This window comes from Chanodichthys erythropterus, chromosome 18 (assembly GCF_024489055.1).
Source record: "Chanodichthys erythropterus isolate Z2021 chromosome 18, ASM2448905v1, whole genome shotgun sequence".
NCBI classification, from domain to species: Eukaryota; Metazoa; Chordata; class Actinopteri; order Cypriniformes; family Xenocyprididae; genus Chanodichthys; species Chanodichthys erythropterus.
This window is the reverse complement of record NC_090238.1, coordinates 2,130,611-2,148,313: the sequence shown is the minus strand read 5'-3', so window position 1 is coordinate 2,148,313 and position 17,703 is coordinate 2,130,611. Positions and strand designations below refer to the sequence as shown.

Sequence of the window (17,703 nt, the reverse complement as noted above, 5' to 3'; positions counted from 1 at the left end):
TATATAAATCTATGTGTGTCACCAAGACTGCATTTATTTGATACAGTAAAAACAGTAATATTGTGAAATATTGTTATCATTTAAAACATGTTTTCTATGTGAATATATAGCTAAAGTGTAATTTATTCCTGTGATCAAATTTTCAGCATCATTACTTTATATTTCAGATAAATACTGTTCTTTTGAACTTTCTATTCATCAAAGTATCCTGAAAAAGATTGTACACACCTGTTTTCAACATTGATAATAATCATAAATGTTTCTTGAGCATCAAATCATCATATCAGAATGATTTCTGAAGGATCATGTGACACTGAAGATGGAGTAATGATGCTGAAAATTCAGCTTTGATCACAGGAATAAATTACACTTTACTATATATTCACATAGAAAACAGATATTTGAAATTGTAATAATATTTAATAATTTTTACTGTTTTTATTTTATTTTTGATCAAATAAATGCAGCCTTGGTGAACAGAAGAGTCTTTATTTGTTTCAAAAACATTACGTTTTTTTTAATGTTTCCAAACTACTTTATATATTTTTTTTAATTTTATTTATTTATTTATTTTGATTTATTTTTTAATTCATTTGTATTGTTTTAAACTTGTATTTATTTATTATTTCATTTATTTTCCTTTTTTGCATATTTATTTAGTTAGTTAGATAAAAATAATAAAATAAATTTAAATAATAAATACAGAAAATAATAAATGAAGGAAAAAGTAATAGAACAAATGTAATTCATTTTCCTGAATTTAACTGAATTTATTTTATCAAATCATTTATCCCTTTATTTTCCTACATTCATTCATTTGTTCGTTCGTTTATTTATTTATTCATTTATTTGTTTATTTATTTTTCTTTCTTTCATTTCTGTAGGTTTGGGCCTCCACAGAAGAGTAGACACGTCAAACTATATGTATACTTGAAACAGAAAAATAAAAATCATCTTATCAGATGTTCATCTCTTTAGTTTTGATGTCAGATGTCGTGTCAAGGTGTTCTGACACACTTGGTAACAGATGTCAGCATGCACAGGTTAAGTAGAAATCAACAAATGCACTTGTTTGCAACAAAGTCCTGACACAAACCCATCTCAGAACACTTGTGCATCTGTTTACAGTCTTGTTTACTGCTCGTGAATACTGTATGTGAACATCGCTGAATATTCTACTTGAATTGACACTTGGATTGACAAACAGACCAAGATAACAATATTAAAGATGAAGCATGTCATTTCTGCATCAAACCGAATTGCAAAACTAACAGAAAGTTTTTCCAAAAGCTCCGCCTGTCAAACAGAGTCCCGCCCCCAAACTCGCATGATTGGCTGAGTCAGAATTTGACATGTGGAGTGACACAAACAAACAGATCAATGTCTGTCACAATGTTTCACTCCTCAGGAAGCCAGACAACCAACAGCTAGCCAATAACCTTTGTTTCATTATTAGTTCTGCATTCTCAGCAAATGCACCGGGACAGAAGAACAGCACAGAATCCTAACAGAGCACAGAAACCACCTCGACGGGAATCTCACACACCTGTGGCGACATCATTTCCCGTCCTAAATCCCACCCAGCGGCTGGCTCTTCCGCTCTGCCCGCGGTGAAGGCGCCGAGCGTGACTCGGTCTGCATGCAGCACACTCGGTTTGGCTGTCAGTTGGAATCAGAGCCGCAATGGTGACAGACCGTTTCAATATTGATTCCATAAATAAACAGAGCTAACCATCGATCCTAATGTTATTTTGCATTTCAATTACTGCTCAGAAACATAACCTTCAAACGACTGGCCGCTCAATACCAATACCATTCTCTGATAAACGCCGGCACGCGGACGCTCGGCCTCACGTTTCTTCTCCCTCTCTCTCCGAAGTGTAAATTAGCGGACTTAGCATTTTCCCCCACAACATTTGATTACCGAGCAAATCGGGACGCGGCGCTCGGATCGTTTACTCTCCATCTGTGGGATTGATGCAAATAGAGAGCAAGTGCTAAGGATGGAGCGATGTGAGATGCATGTTTGAATGAAATTACATGTGCAGCATCACATGCCAAAAGAGTTCTTACTGTTAAATGAGACCAAAACCATAAAAAAAACATTTCTCTTACATCAAATCAAATACACATTAACTGAAATTAAACAATAACACATTTTATTTCAATGAGATGCCGAGACAAAGTCTCTAATTTTCAAACTTAAAAATAAATAAATCTAAAACTGGAATAAAAATTAATGAAAACTGACATATTAAAAAAAAAAAAAATAATAATAATAATGAAAATGACAAAAACACACAACAAAATTACTATAACTAAAATTAAAATGTAAAAAAACAAATGCAAATGAAATACATGATATTAAAATAACACCGCAGCGATTAGTGAGGAACTTGTAGTTCGCATATTTTTGCTGTCGTATCATTTAAATACAGCAGGCTTCAAAAAATCCATTTTCTATTAGTAAAGTGTTTTAATAGTTAAACTGAATGAGTTTAAAAGGCTGCAACTGTGTAAATCTGGAAGAAATCTCATACTAAACCTACACTGTGCAAATGCTGTCACTGGGGCGGGACCTTTTCAAAACGTACTGTACTAATATTTACCATTTACGTTCTAATATGCACGTTCCAGGGGTAAATAAGGCAACATCACTTCTTCCTCTGTGTGTGTGTGTGTGTGTGTGTGTGTGTACCTGGTATTCCCTACACAAGATAGCAATACCAGCAATGTTTGACCTTGTGAGGAAATGTTTTTGATCCCTGTGAGGGATACACTCTAAAAAAAAAAAAAAAAAAAAAAAATGGGTTAAAAACAACCCAAGTTGGGTTGAAAATGAATAATCTCAGCGGTTGGGTTAAATGTTTAATGTTCAATTTTATTTAACTCAACTATTGTTTAAAAATGACTGTATTGCTTGCTTAAAATGAACCCAAAATATGTTGGAAATTAAAATTCAGACACACAATTACTAGAAAAAAAAACAATAATAATCAAAAGGTGAACATTTATTAATTAGAAAATGTAAAAAATGTTGATTGTTTTAATTATTATTCCTGTATTATATATTTAAATGTAAATTATATTTAAATATATCTTCCTGTATTGCTTGCTTAAAATGAAGCAAAAATATGTTGGAAATTAACATTTATTAATATGTTTAATGAATGAACTTTTATTAATACGTTTATTAAATAATAATTAAACAATAAACATTTATTAAGTTGCTTATTAATAAATGTTCACCTTTTGATTATTATTGTTCCCTCTAGAAATTATGTGTCTGATTTTTTTATTTCCAACATATTTTGGGTTCATTTTAAGCCAGACATATAGTCATTTTTTAAACAATTGTTGAGTTTAAAAAGAAAACTACCCAACATGTTGGGTAAACATTTAACCCAGCTGCTGGGCTAAAACAACCCAACCGCTGGGTTTGTCCACTTTCAACCCAATTTGGGTTGTTTTTAACCCAGCATTTTTTAGAGTACACTAAGTGATGTTTTTTGAAAATGTAAAAATGCTTTTCTGTGATGGGCAGGTCCAGGGATAGAGTTAGTGTAGGAGGAGAGAATGTACAGTTTGTACAGTATAAAAACCATTACGTCTACAGAGAGTCCCCATAAAAAGATGGTAAACCAGACAGTGTGTGTGTGTGTGTGTGTGTGTGTGTGTGTGAGACCCCCCATGCGGATGCATTATCCTCAGCACGCTAACAGAGCTGGTTTATTTTTAAACCTGCTGTCATGGCGCGGCGAGGATGCCAAGGTTACCTCGGTGAGAATTGGGGGACGGATGGGCAACATCGGGCGGTTCGGTCACTGCCGCAGGGTGTGAGAGCGCTGAAAGTGACCCTACTGTCAAGACACGCTGAGACCACAGCGCTCGCACTACGATACAGCACACTCCTTCTGCCGCAATTTCTCTGATTTTGCAGGTCTTGTTTGACACACTCCTAAAAATAAAGGTTCCATATTGGAATCGATGGTTTCATGAAGAACCTTCAACATCCACTGAGCAAAAGATTCTTTATAGTGGAAAAAGGATCTTTAGATATTCTAGAGTTCTTTAGGGTTCTTCTATGGCAACACTGCAAAAAACCTTTTGGAACCTTTATTTTAAATGTTCCAAAAAGGAACATTTGAATAATCTAAAGAATCTTTTGTGCATGTTGAAGGTTCTTCATGGAACCGTCGATTCCAATAAAGAACCTTCATTTTTAAGAGTCTAATGCCTTATAATTGTTATAATAGAGATTCATTACCAGAAACAGAGAGCGTGAATCAGGGTTAAACGCGCACGGATGACAAATATAGAGCACCAAAGATGTGCTGATGATAAACACAGGTGAGTGAAACACATTACATGGCGTGTTGTTTTAAAAACTGCATCATTCTGAAACTGAGAATCGGGCTCATTTTGGCCAAAGGTCAGCTGGCCGGCGGAGGGCTCATCCAGAGAATCGAAACCCTCTCCAGAGCTCATGAATATGTGGGTTGACCACAGCCATGGATCTGTGTGAGTAATGTTTTCTGAAACCAAATTACTGTAAGCTGATCCCATCTGGATAGTGTCAGAGCCGGCCGCTTTGGTTACCCGCGATAGCATCTCCTCACAGACAGCAAAAATCTGATTAACCCAACAGCACTGAAACACTTGCTCAAAGAGCGCCCAGCTTTTAACTTAAGATGCACTAATGCAATTCCCAAAGCTGCTTTTTTCTCGACCTAATGAGATAAAGCGGAAGGGGGGAAACGGAGGGAAGGAAATGCGAGAGATACGCGCTTTCTGTGCTCGATTCGCCAACTCGGTAATGAAGTCCAACAATTGTTCAATTGAATTTGTCTTGCGGTGCTTCTGCACACAAACATAACCCTGTCATCCCCGTGAAGAAAAACACAGTGAGTGAGAAGCCCAAATACGTGGAGTCAGTCTTCGCTCCAGGGCGTATTGAATATCCCAGCTGAGTAAAGAAGACGTCAAAGTGACCGCTGTATTTGTGAAGGGCTCGGATCAAACAAAACACATCTGAGCGTCAGCCTCACGACATTCACCGGTGGCCGCTTCAGAGCAGCGGAGCATCTGAGGTCAGGCGCGTTCAGCCTCACGCTCTCCCAATGTACCGCAGCCGCGATCACGTCCTGCACCGACAGCCACTGCCCTTCAACACCATTAGAAACACTAACAACTTTGATAACATTTGTGGAAATATTTAGACTAACTTTTCAGATCCAGCTTCCTCTATTAATAAATACACTAATTCTATCACTCTACATTAATATTACATCTATAATGTAACTGCAAATGTTTTTATGTCATAATGTCACGGATGAAAAAAAGGACTATTTAATATTTTTCAATCCAAAAAAATATGTAATATAATCTCCATAATTTGGTGGAACAGATTCAAATTTTCAGATACAGTAATAAAAGTGTTTTAGCAACAAACCAGCAGTTTTATGAGAATTTTTTTTTTTTTACATTTAACAAATTCTTAATAATAATAATAATTACACTGAGCTTTAGTTTCCAGTATCTGTAAAGTACACTATTTCTGACAACATTTTAGTGGAGATATAATATAATTTGCATTCTAAATTTCTACACTAATTCTAAATAAAGGTTTTATTATGTAGAAATGCATGCGTGGAGAGCAGCTGAACTCTGCTGAACCTTCGTAATCCGTCTTAGTGTAAAACTACAAAGCAGCTTAAAATATGTGTGTTTAAGATAGGTAAAGTGTGCAGAGTGTAATTTAGCCTATTTTACCCCAAACACACACACACACACACATGGCCCATTTCATTATGTCAGAGCTGCTGATGTGACATTACATGTAACAGAGTAAACGAACAAATCCATATCCAAAAATCCATGATGCTTTTTGGACATATCACAATGTTGATTTTTTATGACAACCCAAGCACAAGGTAAGCGTTTGATTTACTGTTTTAACCCATGTGACATACTGTATGCAATGTTTATGTTTCATATGTTCAAATGCAAAATTAATGGACAATTTGGAGAAACGTGTAGAAACAAACAAAAAAAACAAACAATGATGAAAGGCAAAGCATTTTGATTTCTGCGTAAAGCGAGCGCATTATTCCACAGCCTGGCTCGAGCCGCGATCTCAGACGGCCCCGGGACACCTGGAGCCCTCCGGGGCCACTCAAAAACACATTTCTTTCACCACGTCTACTTCATTTAATAAACAAACATCCGTCCCTCTGCCTGAGGCCAGAACCCTTCAAGCACACGCTTGACATTAGAAGAGAGGCATTAGAACAAACTATCTAGTTTAAAGCAAAAGGAGGAAAGTGTCTCAATCTGTGCGTGTGAAAAGCAACAGTGCAGCAGAAAAACCCTTCGACAGCAGCAGAAAGTTCAGGCAGCGCACAAAAACTGTACTATCAGAGAGTTTGAGAATAAAGAGCAAAAACAGACACAGGAAGCAGTGTTAGTGCATGAAAGAGGAAGATGCACCTACTGGTTATGATAGCTGAGAGGATCAGGGATGCAAAGTTCGGAAATGTCCATCAGCCCAGTTTTAGCATTCCAGGAGGAAGAGAAGAAGGAAAGCGGATACGCCGGACACTCGCCTCTCCCCCCAAAACCACAAGCGAGCACCTTGAGAAAAGTTGCGGCGAAAAGCCCCTCCAGCAGCGCAGCCCACCGCCGACTCAGGTACGCACGTGTGTGTGTGTGCCTGCGCATGCACGTGTGTGTGTGTGTGTGAGCGGGGGAGGAGGGGGTCTGACAGGGTGAAGCGGAGAGAGAGAGAGAGAGAGAGCTGCAGCGGCAGGAGAGCGCGCTACGATGAGCGTGTGAGCGGCGGAGAGGCAGAAATGAGTGTTTGCATGCTCAGTGTCGGCCTCTTTAAGACTGAAGAGCTTGATGAATATGGAACAGCTGCTGTTGGCTGCTGCCTCAGAGGGGCGGGGCTTAAACACACAGATGGGGCGGCGCTACACTGGGAAGGGGGAGGGGGAGTGAGCAGGAGGCGGGGCTGATGTGCTGAAATACTCCCACAGATGATCACACACACACACACACACACACAACAGACTCGAGCTAATATATCACAGCACAAAAACAACTTATTCTTTCCTATATGAGGAGGAACACCTTGTAATATTATTTTGCTAATTTTACATGTAAAACAAGATTCCTATTTGCAATGACAGCATGAAAAATCTGTGCTAATCCACTTATTGTGTTAACTGTAAATTGTTATCTAAAAGCAACTATATATAACTATATATATATATATATATATATATATATATATATATATATATATATATATATATATATATATTAAGTTAATAGTTGCTTTTAGATAACAATTATAACATATATATATATATATATATATATATATATATATATATATATATATATATGACCCTGGAGCACAAAACCAGTCATAAGTTGCACGGGTATATTTGTAGCAATGGCCAACAATACATTGTATGGGTCAAAATTTAAAAAAATAAATAAATAAATAAAGCCAAAAATCATTAGGATATTAAATGAAGATCACGTTCCATGAAGATATTTTGTACATTTCCAACCGTAAATATATCAAAAATTATTTTTTGTGAGTGGATATGCATTGCTAAGGACTTCATTTGAACAACTTTAAAAGCGATTTTCTCAATATTTGGATTTTTTTTTTTTTTTTGCACCCTCAGATTCCAGTTGTTTAAATAGTTGTATCTCGGCCAAATATTGTCCTATCCAAACAAAACAATTGACCCTTTTGACTGGTTTTGTTGTCCAGGGTCACACATATATAGAAGTGCATTAGGTGTAAATTATCAAAGTTACATTTTACTTTTGATACTAAGTATATGTTAATTGAAATTAAATTACAAACATATGTGCATTGGTGAAAAGGATCTCTTTCACGCAGTGTCGTGTAATATTAAAAACAGGAGAAATGCATTTTACAAATCTGACATGCAGTTACTGAAGGTCCATTCTCAGCCTCCAAGTTTCATGAAAGGTGAGTCTCAGTGTTGATCAAGCCTTGAAGAATGCAGGGAATGCAGACGCGTTTCACACTCACTCACACTTGTACTGTATGATTTTATAAGCGTGCAGCAGCAGAGAATCAGAAGAGAGCCGTAACCAAACCACATGCATGACAAGTGGCCAGTTTGAACAGCTGCCTCTGTGTCACAAATTCACTGAAATAAACACACACACAGAGGAGCCTGTGGGCAGCTGAGGCATGCTGGGTAACAGGTATGCTTTAAAAAATAAATCATGTTGATGAATGTGCATCATTCAGATGTTAAGTGAGCTGATTTGTGTATTTCAATGCCTCGGATTGCACAGAAGCTCCTGGAACCCCGCCCTGCTCTATTCACCGGCTCACGTTTCCATAATCAATACTAAAACATCACACAATCCCTATTGATCATCACTCACGTCTCACTGCAAGCCCTCAGAAATAAAACTCTGCGTATATATTCAGCGAGACATAATAAAAGGATAGCCAAGATTCGGTCAGTTAATGTAAATCAACTATACATGTCTCTTCTGAATACTGTAAGCTACAGGGATAACCTCTCTGTTCCCAGTAAATGTCATAAATATTCTCATTTCTTTGACAAGCAGTTCAATATAAAAGTGCACATGCAGTTCAAATAACAACAAAAACTGACATGAGCGTGAAAATACTTGCGAATCTGCATGTGCTTCTTTTTTTTTTACTGTATCATTGATATGGAGCAGATGATTGATATCTCTGGGATTCAAGAACATACAGTAATTTAATTGAAAAACATGGAATTAAAGGTCATTCATCCACGAACCTAATCCATATGATTTGCGTAGAATCCCTTTGGAATGCTTATTAAGGTCTGGTCTTATGTTACACAGGATTTGATATCAAACGCTGATATTGTGCATGTGTTAAATGATGAGATATCTCTAGATTTAATTTAGCCACACACACACACCTCATGTTCCTCCGCTCTGAGACTAGAAACTGCACATGAAAAAGCAAGAATTAATTCAAATCAAATATTACAAAAAAAAAAAAAGTTTCCACGTAAAAGCTGGTTCATATTTACACTGAAAAAAGTGAAACTACTGTGTTGTTCATTTAAAGTGCATTTTTACATTGGACTAAGTGAAAATCATGGTTTCTGGTTTAAACCTGTTTTTTTCAGTTTGCCTTAAAGCAAATAACGAAGCCCCTAGAACAAATTAAAAACAACAATTTGACTTAAGTAGTATTTTTACTTTAAACCAGATGTTTTCATGTCACGTGACCACATGACGTCACATCAACTAACTGCTCGCGCCACCAGCCAGCATTTTGCCATCCGCCATTATCGCTTCGAGTCTGAAGACGGTCCGTTGCCCAGGAAATCTTTTAGACAAGGTAAGCATTCGAAAATGTGTTATTTTAACGAAAATAATTGTTTTTCATTCACATTTATGGTTAGTGGCAGGATGGACAATTAGGTTATTACTTTACAGACAACTGTGTTTGTGCACATGTTAGCTAAAGCTAGCCAAACCAAACCATGCTATCGCAATACGCATGTTGCCTCAGTGTGACAAATACAAGGTTAATTTAGTTGTTATTTCACTGTGATGTAAGGAAAATATAATGGTAATTTAGTGTGATAAGGCTCGTTTGTCTCTAACAAAGTTAGTGCTCGCATAAACTACAACAGCTTTCTCACATACACTGCAGCCGTCAAATAATCTAATGTTGGTTAAACATTGACCGCGGGAGCTGTTACGTTATATGAGACGTTAATTGTAATGTCGGAATCAGTTAATGTTCGTTTGAGCCTATTTGTGTATAGAGTCGGTAATTGTTTTTTTTTTTTTTTTTAAACGGACAACAATTATTCGGATTTCACATAGGCAAACGGCTGAAGCGGTGCCAGTTGTTGGAGATGCGTTTCCCAAAAACATCGTTATCCATCTAACATCGCTAATTCTGTCGTTACTAACTTAGTTAAATGATTCTGTGTTTCCCGAAACCATAGTTCAAACGAACATTCACAAAAAGCATCGCAAACTTGTGTGGTTGGAACGACAGCTTTCTTGTTTTTTACGACATATGGACTTAATCATTATCTTGAGCAAAATAAGCAAGCTCTCATTAAGTACAATGTATATCTTTTATTTTGAATATATACAAATGTCATTTACATATTTTAGTTTGTCAAGAGATTTTAAGCACCGTTTTTGAAGAGTGCGCATGTGTGTACGTGCTCTAGTACGCAAGTAACGTTAAGAGATTGAATCTGGAAAGCAAAATGACTAAGAAAAATGAAAGTTATTAATAAAACTTACTGAATTAGAAAATGAGTTCTGATTGACAAGGAAGAATTCATATTCCATTGTTTCTCCTGTCAGCATAATGCAGTTTAGTACAATATCACTACAAAAGTAGGGACTAATTAATAATTACAGTCTAGTGATTATGGATAGTGCTAATTGCCCCAACAAAAAACTAAGATGTGAAATCTCACCTTTTCCTTTGTGTTTTACAGGTTTGATTTTTGTTCCCTGGAAATTCCAGAATTTTGCCCTAATTGCTGAATTTGGTGAGTACCAATGTAAACATCTGTGAACATTATTTTTATGTTTTAAATAGGAAACACTAACACTAGAGAATAGCTTTTAAATTACCACAGAGTAGTGTCGTCACGGTACCAAAATTCCAGTAGTCGGTACCGATACCATGAAAATGTTATGGTTCTCGGTACCAATTTCGGTACCACAGTAAAATTTATTGGAACTATTTTACTATTTTATATAGCCTATTTTAAAAACATTAAATATGATTTGGAGTGTGTGTGTATATATATAGGCTACCTCAATTAAATAAATTTTGAAATATAAAAATAAATAAATAAATAATTAAATGCTCAAACATACATTGTGTACTGTTGAAAAACAGCATATGCTGGTAAGGTAGGTTTTAAAGCTGTATGCTGGTCAAACGCTGGTCCTAAACTGGTCTTGCTGGTCCATACTAGTCCTAAGCTGGTCCTGGACCAGCATAAACCAGCTCAAACCACCATACCAGCTTCAAAACCTACTTTACCAGCATATGCTCGTTTTTTCAACAGGGGTAAAAGACGTGTTTATTTTAAACAAATTTAAATTCATATTCACAAATTCATTAACAACTCTATTTTGACAATTCTGGTTAAAAAAACTGCTAAGACAGCATAAGGCCTTATCAATTTGACTTAAACAAATATTCAGAATTTACTAAATAATATTGACTGTGAAATTTCTTTTCTTTTTTTTAACCAGAATTGTCAAAAGACAGTGTTGTTAATCATTTAATTTGTGAATATGAATTTAATGTAAGTTATGACCAATTTTGTACTGCAACTAATATTATTGTTTTCTTGTTTTGACTAGATCCTTTTGGATGGGCAGACATGGCAGTCAAAAGGCCAGCCAAGTTGCGTGTTATTCTGAATCCTGATGACACCAGGAAGCTAGTTTTGCCTGGTGGAATTCCAGAGTCAATGGAGCAGCTTATGGCTGAAGTTAGGAAAGTGTGTGGGTTAAATGGCAATTTCAGACTGCAGTACCAAGACAGAGACTTTGGAGATGCACTAGTGAACTTGACATCTACTGTGGAACTTGAGGATTTGACAACTGTCAAGGTCATCCCAATATCTGATGTTAGATGTTTTATTGTGCTTTATTGTGTGTAGTCTGTGTGAAGCTCTAAATATTGGAGAAATTTGGATACAGGATGTTTTATTGTGTTAGATCTTGTATTCAAAAACCTTTTTAAAACCATTTTATTTTAATGTTTTTTCCATCTATTGTTGATTAAGGCTAGTCTAACTGGCAGCAAAAGTCATTTGGCTTTATTTATTTTTATTTTTGTATGTTTTTATTATTTTTTATTTTTTGACTGAGAAACTGATGCATATTTTAAAGACATCACAATAAACACAGGTCTATTGAAGAGAATAATCATGTCTTTATTTAAGTAACATTTTGTCTTGTGACTAAAGAGAATAAATTGATTTAGGTGTTATTAAAAATCTAGTTTGTACTGAATCAGAAATTTAACTTGAGTAAACTTAATAAAATTCCTTGTAACAAAATTACAGCAATTTTTTTTAGTTTAGTCCAAAGTAAAAATTATACTTGGATGTTACGGTAAAAAGTAAGTTTTTCCAAAGTAAAAATTTTAAGCTGTACTAAAGTAAAAATAATGATTTGGTCTCCATAAAAACCAATATTTTAACTTTGTTTCAATGTATTTTTTTTACCTTGGGCTGAAGAACTATTTTGATTGATATTAAAATAAAATTTAAAGTTTTAACCAAATTAAAAATATAGTTTGAGAAAAACTAATAAATTTAGCTGTAACAAATTACAGCAATTTTTTTAAGTTGGTCCAAAGTATCATTTTTTTCAGTGTAGAGCATTGCAATGAAAGCTGTATTTAAGATCTCAAGCATTAGTTACAGTTTGTAGTTATTATTCCCATTCTCAGTTTAGCTTTGAACTCAATTTGTTAGGTTAAATTCATCACAATAAAAACAAAAAAATCATCATATGTGTTTGTCTTGTGTTTCAGTGCTCTTGTAAATGAGGTGCTCAGCAAAACAGTCAGTTTTAGTGTATTATTGATCATATTACTACTAGATTTTTTCAATCAAATATTTTTGAATCTGTCTGATTGCACACGTTTATCTGGATATCGAGACTTATGTTGTTTTAATTATACTGATTACTAAATAACACTAAAACAAAACGGAATTAACTTTGTTGTATATATTAATCACTCACAAATGTATCTAAAAGAAGGTTTCTCAGATTTGGACAGTTTTGCAAATCAAAACTTACGAGAGAGAAAAACACTGATCGAACTGTGAATGTGTTGATATGAGCTTCACGCGACAAACTGACGTGGATTCGGTGTGTAATTTGCTCAGTTGTGTTATAAACATGTTTAAATAAACGAATCAACGCAAATGATACTAGTCTGATAAAGCAAAAGCGAAATGATCCAGCTTTAATACATGAGAGTGAAAAACAGCGGTGTGTGTGAAAGTTCCCGACACTCCACAGAATTCACTGACAGCAAGAGAAAGAGGAAAGAAAAGATATTTCAGGATGCAATGTTCCAGAAAAGAGGAGAAGATCGGAGATATTGAGTGTACCTGCAGACACAGACACACGGAGCTCATCCTCAGGTGCTTCTCCATCTCCTACTGACCGCGTTTATCGCACCGAAGCGCCGCTGGACGCTCATTTGTATGAGCTCCTCCTCCCGCTGCTGACCACTGAAACCGCCGGAGCTGCGGGCCACTTTCAGGGGAACAACTTCTTTAAACCATTAGAACTTTTAAAGAATACCTATATTTATGTAATTACCGGGGCTTTTTGAATTATGCTAGCATAACGTCCAATCCATCTTAAAGTTATCATATGAAATGTTAAATTAACCATTTTTATTGGAATATTGCAGTAGGCTATTTATTATAAACGATGTATCATCATTATTATTTTTTTCTAACTTCCCCTCACTCTTGCAGCATCTCTTCTTTGATGATGAGGGTGAGGCAACCTGTCACTCACATGAGATCCACCAATAGCAAAAATTTAAGCCCCGCCCTACTTTTGTTCTTGTTCGCGAAGCCGCTTCACAATACGGAAGAAAAGACTAACGCAACTTCTCTTTCATGACGACTTTTAAAGTCTTAAAACTGTTTAATAAAATAAAAAAAAAATGTCTGTAAATATGTATAAGTGTGAAATAATGCTGTATCCGGAAAAATATGCATTCTTACAAACTTTGTAATCCTGACTGGGTAATAACTGACTAGTTTTTAATGTGGTTCACTGAACTAAAACTAATGTTCCTGAAGTAGGATTTTGTTCAAAATCTTTTTATAAAGATTGCTGGGGCGCGACACACTTTTGAATTAATTGATGTAAACAATTAGCTACCTATTAGTGTACATCTCCAGGTGAAAAAAATGCTATAGTAATTTATAGTAAATACTATAGTGTTTTTGAACCATACTATAGTAAAGTACTTGAATTAATTTGTTGTGATAATTCTATAGTTGCTGTGATAATATACCAACTATAGTAATATAATCAAATGACTTTACCCAATACTGTACTAAGTTTTCTACAACTATAGGGTATGTTATACTACAATATACACTACAGTTTACTGTAGTAAAAACTAAAGTATACTACAGTATTTATTACAGTTTATCATTTCACTATAGTTAATACTACAGTATGCTGAAGCATTCAGTAACACACTGTTATAAATACTATAATATATACAGTATACTACAATTTACTAAAGTATGGTTCAAAAACACTATAGTATTTACTATAGTTTTTTTTTTTTTTTTTTCACCTGGGACCTAGCAAACACAGAATGTTCCCCAAACATTAGTAAAACCAATTCATGGAAATTCTACAAGAAGCATATACTAATTTCAATGACTTTTCCATCATTTTAAAATTCCTTGATCCCTGAGCTTTCTATTACCAATCCTGACCAGTGGCCGACGAGAGGCTATGCACAGGAATATGTGCACTAGAGCACTAGTTAGTTGTGTTGGTCGGCTGGATTTCACTGATGAATAAATCAGAAGAGTGTCTGGACTGAGCTGAACTCACACTGCTGTCAGTAATAATCACTGGGTTAAATGTCATGACTAGCAGTTTTAAAGGCCTAAAAATGGCTGTTTTGAACTCCGTAAGCCATCATGTAGTTTAAGACATTGAGGTGAATTTGAAGCTACTTTGAGAAAAAAAAAACTCTCTAAAAACAAAGATAAAGCTATTGATTTGAGATTTTAATGTTTTTTTTTATTCATATATTGAGAAAAAGAGACAAGCAAACATATGAGCAGAACAGGTTCAGAGATAAGATTAGTATTTTCATAAATCCTGTATTAAACATCCCAAAGGATGAATGTGATTCAGATTATAAAACTGTGAATGAGCCTGATTCCTCTGGACTCCACTAGAGGGAGTGCTGCTTCACCACAACTTAAACACCAATAAATAACAACTAATCACTCAAACCAACACAAGCACTTCATGAAATGTATTTCTTGCAGATTTACATCTCAATTTAAAGGTATTTTGAAAGCTGACTATGCATATAAATGCAAAATATTTTAGCTTTCTGTCTGCAAATGTTACATTTAAACTGATTTTTTGCAATGTGAAATTAGGGACAAGAGACAACTTATGAAATGAGTAAACTAATGCAAGCATTTATATTACCATAGCTCATATTTATTCTATATTCCACCTGTAACTCGTCCTGCAGCGTTGGTGCTCCAGACATGAACGATTCCTCAAAACATGTGACTAGTTGAGGAGAGATGCATGGTGCTTTTGAATTGGACATACAATAAAATGGACACAAAAATCCCAAAGATGTATTTTCGGATCAGAATGTGAACTTTCACATTTAATTCAAATTAAATTCATATTATTAATTAGTTTTAATTCAATGGGTTACTTACCATTTCTTTGCATTCTTGCACAATTATTTGTGAAATTGACTAGCAATTTCTGAGTAAAAAACTGTTGTAAAGTTATTTTTTCATTTGAATTGTTTTAATATTATATCAAGAAAATACCTTTCCATCATCTGTTTCTATCATATGTTGTTACTGTTTCACATTGTAATGTCTCACAGGTATTTAATCAATTAGCTCAAATCATGGGTGAAATATATATTTAATAAATCATAAAGTCTTATGATTAATTATGATACAAACCCAATTCCAAAAAAGTTGTGACACTGTACAAATTGTGAATAAAAACAGAATGCAATGATGTGGAAGTTTCAAATTTCAATATTTTATTCAGAATACAACATAGATGACATGTCAAATGTTTAAACTGAGAAAATGTATAATTTTAAGAGAAAAATAAGTTGATATTAAATTTCATGGCATCAACACATCTCAAAAAAGTTGGGACAAGGCCATGTTTACCACTGTGTGGCATCCCCTCTTCTTTTTATAACAGTCTGCAAACATCTGGGGACTGAGGAGACAAGTTGCTCAAGTTTAGGAATAGGAATGTTGTCCCATTCTTGTCTAATACAGGCTTCTAGTTGCTCAACTGTCTTAGGTCTTCTTTGTCGCATCTTCCTCTTTATGATGCACCAAATGTTTTCTATGGGTGAAAGATCTGGACTGCAGGCTGGCCATTTCAGTACCCGGATCCTTCTTCTACGCAGCCATGATGTTGTAATTGATGCAGTATGTGGTCTGGCATTGTCATGTTGGAAAATGCAAGGTCTTCCCTGAAAGAGACGACGTCTGGATGGGAGCATATGTTGTTCTAGAACTTGAATATACCTTTCAGCATTGATGGTGCCTTTCCAGATGTGTAAGCTGCCCATCCCACACGCACTCGTGCAAACCCATACCATCAGAGATGCAGGCTTCTGAACTGAGCGCTGATAACAACTTGGGTTGTCCTTTTCCTCTTTAGTCCGGATGACATGGCGTCCCAGTTTTCCAAAAAGAACTTCAAATTTTGATTCGTCTGTCCACAGAACAGTTTTCCACTTTGCCACAGTCCATTTTAAATGAGCCCTGGACCAGAGAAAACGCCTGTGCTTCTGGATCATGTTTAGATATGGCTTCTTTTTTGACCTATAGAGTTTTAGCCGGCAAATGTGAATGGCACGGTGGATTGTGTTCATCGACAATGTTTTCTGGAAGTATTCCTGAGCCCATGTTGTGATTTCCCTTACAGTAGCATTCCTGTATGTGATGCAGTGCCGTCTAAGGGCCCGAAGATCACGGGCATCCAGTATGGTTTTCCGGCCTTGACCCTTATGCACAGAGATTGTTCCAGATTCTCTGAATCTTTGGATGATATTATGCACTGTAGATGATGATAACTTCAAACTCAATTTTTCTCTGATATTGCTCCACTATTTTTTGCCGCAGCATTGGGGGAATTAGTGATCCTCTGCCCATCTTGACTTCTGAGAGACAATGCCACTCTGAGAGGCTCTTTTTATACCCAATAATGTTGCCAATTGACCTAATAAGTTGCAAATTGGTCCTCCAGCTGTTCCTTATATGTACATTAAACTTTTCTGGCCTCTTATTGCTACCTGTCCCAACTTTTTTGGAATGTGTAGCTCTCATGAAACCCAAAATGAGCCAATATTTGGCATGACATGACATGTCCATCTTGATGAGCCTGGGCATATTCTACGACTTGACACCTCCTCTCCTTGGTTTCTTTTTGAAACCTCGAGGAAGGGCAGGTGGACACTTGTCCATAGACTCTCACACTCCTTGATCCCTTTGGATAGGATGAAGGCCAGGCCCAGTATCAGTGTGTACTCAATTGCCGAGGAGGGGCAAAGGGCCATGTTGGTAGCAGTCCAAGCCTGGACTATCGGTGAGCTGGTTAGGATGGGCAGTCGGGACAGTGCTTGGAGAGCTGTGTCGATGGGGGTAATGTTGATTAGCTGGGACCCCCCTTTCTCAATCATCAGTTCCAGTTCTGGATCTAGGGTGAGGTTGTGATTCCTGAAGGAGGATGGGATTTCCAGTTCCGACTGGTACTCTTCACTTGAAAGATGGTACAATGCCAGTTCGTCGAGTTGGAGGGTGGCACCTGGGGGTACCTGAATCCACATACTTTGGTTGGGCAGGCTGACACGAG

General features: G+C 36.1%; 1 protein-coding gene across 4 annotated transcripts in view; it reads right to left on the bottom strand.

Annotated features, from left to right (window-relative positions):
- esrrb (estrogen-related receptor beta) overlaps positions 1–13,235 on the bottom strand; it is an 83,535-nt gene extending 70,300 nt beyond the window's left edge. For 2 of the 4 annotated variants that reach the window (XM_067367964.1, XM_067367967.1), the window contains exon 1: positions 5,838–5,922. In XM_067367964.1, the coding sequence (XP_067224065.1) occupies positions 5,838–5,839 (2 nt within the window). In that variant the 5' untranslated portion in view covers positions 5,840–5,922. Of the gene's footprint in view, positions 1–5,837; positions 5,923–6,493; positions 6,544–13,184 lie in introns of those variants that run through there. The other 2 variants (XM_067367965.1, XM_067367963.1) reach the window with 2 other exon arrangements.
- Between the last annotated feature and the right edge of the window lie 4,468 nt (positions 13,236–17,703).